The 4,863-nt window shown below is 49.0% G+C and overlaps 1 protein-coding gene across 1 annotated transcript in view; it reads right to left on the bottom strand.

Annotated features, from left to right (window-relative positions):
• T265_11534 (hypothetical protein) overlaps positions 1-1,789 on the bottom strand; it is a gene marked incomplete at both ends in the record, with an annotated part of 39,525 nt that extends 37,736 nt beyond the window's left edge. The window contains one exon of the mRNA XM_009178213.1: positions 1,352-1,789. Coding sequence (XP_009176477.1) covers positions 1,352-1,789 — 438 coding nt within the window. The remainder of the gene's footprint in view (positions 1-1,351) is intronic.
• Positions 1,790-4,863: the final 3,074 nt, after the last annotated feature.

Below are 4,863 nucleotides of genomic sequence, written 5' to 3'. Positions count from 1 at the left end.
TTCTTTTTTCCCATCATTATCAGTCACATCGCTGTACAAAAGTTTGTTTTACTGAAATACAAACCGCTACCGCCCGCGCGTTGGCTCCAACGTGACTTTGAGACTTCTGCTGAGTGACTGTTGTTGTGACCGCCGGTTAGCTATATCTGACCGCTGCTAATACTAAACGTGAACAAGCATTTCAGCTACAAACGCTGGACTAATATATTCACGCTTGTGGGATAATATTTCGATCACCGGAGATCTGGGATACCAGGAAGATAGAACTATTCTTTGTGTGGTGGTTCAACGGAATACGGAACTACGGAATCTCCTATTTTGAACTGTGAGTCAAGATTTACTTGTATTTTTCTCTTTGTGACTTTGTATCTGGCTTACGTAAGTAATTTGTTCAGTTCACTAGAGACTCCATAGGGCCGTTAACCACTACAACACTAACAACACCCAAACTCTTCGTGATATGACGCCTTTCTAACACTAACAACACCCAAACTCTTCGTGATATCTTCGACGCCTTTCTATCAAGTCATGTGCTGTCCACCTCGCGGTTTGCGGCATCCTGAAGGAGGCACGGAGAACAACACTTGTCTCGGTAGACGGTGTTTCGGTATGTGTAGCACATGATCGAGCCATCCTACTCGATGATGTTGGATGTTTTCTCAGATTGAGGTGCTTGCAACACAACCAAACACCCGTTTTCTAATCACCTCGTTACTAACACGCTGACGCCATCCGCAACTATCCACACTTATGAAGCATCGGTGGTCGAAAACCTGAAGACGCCTCACATCCTCTGTCCGCAGAGGCCATGTCTCGCACCCATACAACAACGCAGCCCTTACTGTAGCCTGGTACACACGACCCTTAAGATCCAGCGAGATGCCGTTTTGACGCCACAAGTGACGCAAATTAGCAAACGTGATTCGAGCCTTTGAGATTCTTGCACTGACTTCATCAGACACACTTCCGTCAGGGCTAATACAACTATCGAAGTATATAAAGTTTTCCATAATCTCCAGTGATTATCCTTGAATTGTAAGGGATATTTTCGCAGATGGCACGTTCTGAAGCATTTTGAAGGTGCAAGGAGCATGCCAAAAGACGGTATGATGGTGGTCAGTTTATTCAACAGGGCTTGTGCTTCGCTATGGTCTCCAAAGATGAGGGCGTACTACAGATCGACAAGGCTCTCGCCAGCAACAATTTGAACACCGGGGTTTTGAAAACCGTCCAGTGTTCGCCTTATTATTTCATCGATGACGAAGTTGAACAAGAATGGGGAGAGTGGACATCCTTGTCTGACACCACTTTTTGTAGGAAAGCTTTTGGAGAGCTCACCATACACCCTCACCCGCCCAGAAGTATGTGAATATAGAGATCGGATTATGTTTACAAACTTCTGGGGCATACCCTGTTGAGCAAGTGTAGTTAACAGAACTGATCGATCAACAGAATCGAACGCACCCTTGAAGTCAAGGAATACCAGGATTGTGGGTCGTCTGTACATGTGGCGTTGCTCTAACACCTGACGGGGTGTAAAGATGTGGTCAACGCAGTCTCTACCCGGTCGAAATTCCGCTTGATTCTCACGAGTCAAGGTTTCGCGTGCGCCCGTAAGACGACGAAGAATCAATGATGCCAGAATCCTTGTCACAACAGGCACCAAACTAACACCTCTGTGGTTGCTACACTCACTGCGAGTGCCCTTTTTGAAATTGGGCACCACTATCGATTCACCCCAGTTGTCTGGGACGGTCTCCTTCTCCCTGGCTGAGGAATCCACCGCCATCATTGAAGTGAGCAGATGGAAGGTCGTCAGGACCAGCAGCACAATGACGCTTGAGTATATAAATGCATTCGGACACTTCTGAGACTGTTTACGGTCCACCTTTATGTTGAAGGCCAGGTTTCCGGAGTGGAGGTGGCAGATGGCCAGCTGAATTGATGCTCGAAGTACTGTGTCCAGCGGTCTAAAAGTTCTGCTTTGTTGCATATCAGGTAGCCATTTTTGTCCCTGATTATTTCGCTGACAAGAGGTTTCCGAGGACCAGTCGAACGAATCAAGTGGAACAATTTGCGCACGTTTCCAGCATTCTTCGCATCTTCCAGTTCTTCGACCTTTCGGGTCCACCAAGCTTCTCGGTCTGGGCGGACACTCAGTTTCACCTGGTGTCGGATGATGCGCCGAGTGGAATTGTGGTGGCGACCAGGTGGAATCTGTCGCCGGGTCTCCAGCAAGGACACGGTCCTATCAGAGATCCAATGCTTGGATGAGGTTGGCTGGGTTGTACCGCAAGCAGACGCTCCTGCTTTGAGTAACTCGTTGGATATTTTTCCCAGTGGCCGTTTATATCCGACACCGTACTGTCCGGCAGGCATTCGAGGAGCTGGTTCTGACGGTTTCGTTTGATTTCCGGGTCCACTAGCTTCTCAATGGCTAAGCGAGGTGCGCGCTTTGCGTAAACCAGAAAAGCAAAACGAAAAGCAGCACCGTACAAGTGCATGGTAAGAGTCCACACTGGTGTTCCAGAAGGAGCGACAGGCGGTGATTGACCCTCGTCAGCGATAACTGACAGCGATGTGGTCTATTTGGATTAAGCACTGGTTTGCTGGTGGGCACCACGTTGTCAAGCGATTTCCGCTGTTCCGGAAATTCATACTGCAAAAAAAAGTCTGTGATCGGCACACATCTGAAGTAGGCGGTCTCCGTTGTCCGTGCGTCTCGTGTCCAAATCAAGACGACCACCCAATCGGGCCTCAGCAGCGCTTAGTCTACTTACCTGGGCATTCATATCACCAGTAAGCACAACTATAACTGAGCTTTTGGCCTGTTGCAGAAGGGTACCTAGAGCGTCATAGAAACTATCCTTGACAGATTCAGAGCCAGTCAGTCGGAGCGTATGCAGACACAATAAACAGGGTGCGATGAACCTCACTTTCTCTAGATTCTCTCACAGATGCGCCAAACGAACGGGTATCCAATCAAGTAGAGACGCTTCCGCTCATTTGCTCAATACAAATCCCACCCCAGCGTATCCAACTGCAGCGGCCTCTGCACCACCAGAGGTGCGCAGCCGGAACCTGGAGTAGAGCGAGGGGGCAGACAGTTCGCTCACAGTACTCGCGTCCTGCGTCCCTGTTTCTGACAGACAACATACACCAATACAGAGGGAATCGAGTATACGAGCAAGAGCCACCGTTGACCTGCTTGCTTCAGTGTGCCAACATTGAATGTGGCTAAGTAGACAGGCTTTCGGGGTTTGAAAACAGAACGAAGTGTTTAGGGACTGAACTAGAACGTACAGAAGCTGTAGCTGAGTGTGATGCAGAGCGAGCGGCCAGCCCTAGAGCTGGGACCTGCGGAGAAAGTATTCGAATTTGGGTGGGGGAGGGTGAGAGAAGGAAAAAGTGAAAGTGTAAGAAGGGAGGTGTCAGCAGTAGCATGTTTTCGCTTACCCGCCCTGCTGTATGCAGCAAGTAATGCGACCCAACTGATGGCACCACACGACGGCCGATGTTGTTGGTTGTGTATGTCATGGTTGGAGGAGGGCTGGAATACTGCCAGAGCGCCCACACCTAGACAGGAAGGTCCTCTCCTGAGGGTCCTTTCCTAGATTGGGGTCCTCAACCAAAGCCTTTGGCTCCAAAGCCTAACCGCAAGGTAGAGGTGTTCGGCTGGAAATGCAAGCACATTACCATTTTTTACGGAACACGTCGCCATACATGTTCTAACCCCCAACCTGGAGGGCCAGGAGACTGTGTTCATCAGACCTCTACCCATGGACCAACCTGGTATGAGAGACTCTGTGAGCATCGTGCGAACACTCCCCAGTATAGCTCAATGGGTCACCGAGGTACATAAACCACCACACCACGGGAAGGTCCAGTCTCTTCGTGACGGTGTTAGAACAAAGCCATACGTATAAGCGACCCACGATCCTACTAATCTTGGATTCCCAAGGCACGTCCTATTAGGTTGACTTGTCTGTTCTTCATGACACGCTTGTCCACCAAGGAATGCCCCGGAAGTTTGTGAGCATAATAAGCTCTTTATATTCTCGGACTTCCGAACTTGTGAGAGCGTACGGAGAGCTCTACGATGGCTTCCGTACACAAAGCGGAGTCAGTCAGGGATGCCCACTCTCTCCATTCCCATTTAACTTCGTGATCGATGAAATCAGAAGATGAACGCTGCAAGGTCTCCAGAATTGGCATTCAAATAGCCTGTGGCGAAAGTCTTTTCGGTCTGGAATATGCAAAAAACATCTTTCTCGTCTTCGAAGAGAAGGCGCAGATGTTTTTGGATGATCTGACCAAAGTCATTCCGTCCTTTGGTATGCACTTCGCACCCACAAAGTGTAAGGTCATGCTTGTGGACGTGTAGTCACTGAACAAGCCACTTACAATCCAGGGAGAAGTACTGGAAGTTGTGGAGCGTTTTACGTACCTTGGAAGTTGTATTAGTTCTGATTGTAGTGTGACAGATGAGGTGAATGCACGAATCTGCAAGGCTCGGGCCGCGTTTGCTAACTTGAGACACCTATGGCGTCAGAATGGTTTATCCCTGAATCTGAAGGGACGTGTGTATCAAGCTACAGTACGGGCTGTTTTGTTGTATGGCTGTGAGACTTGGCCTATTCGAGCAGCGGACCTGAGACGTCTTCAGGTGTTCGACAATCGTTGTCTCAGAACCATAACTCGTGTAGGTTGGTGTCAGCGAATCCGTAACGAGGCAGTTAGAAAGCGTGTTTTCGGTTATGTAACGGGTACTTCCATTGAAGAATGTGTCCAGCACCAGAAGCTGCGTTGGGTGGGACATGTGTTGCCGAAAAGAGTGCTGTTTTCCATGCCCAACTCAGAGTG

This window comes from Opisthorchis viverrini, assembly GCF_000715545.1.
Source record: "Opisthorchis viverrini unplaced genomic scaffold opera_v5_521, whole genome shotgun sequence".
Lineage (NCBI taxonomy): Eukaryota > Metazoa > Platyhelminthes > Trematoda > Opisthorchiida > Opisthorchiidae > Opisthorchis > Opisthorchis viverrini.
The sequence above is the reverse complement of the archived record's forward strand: the minus strand, read 5'-3'. Positions and strand labels throughout refer to the sequence as shown.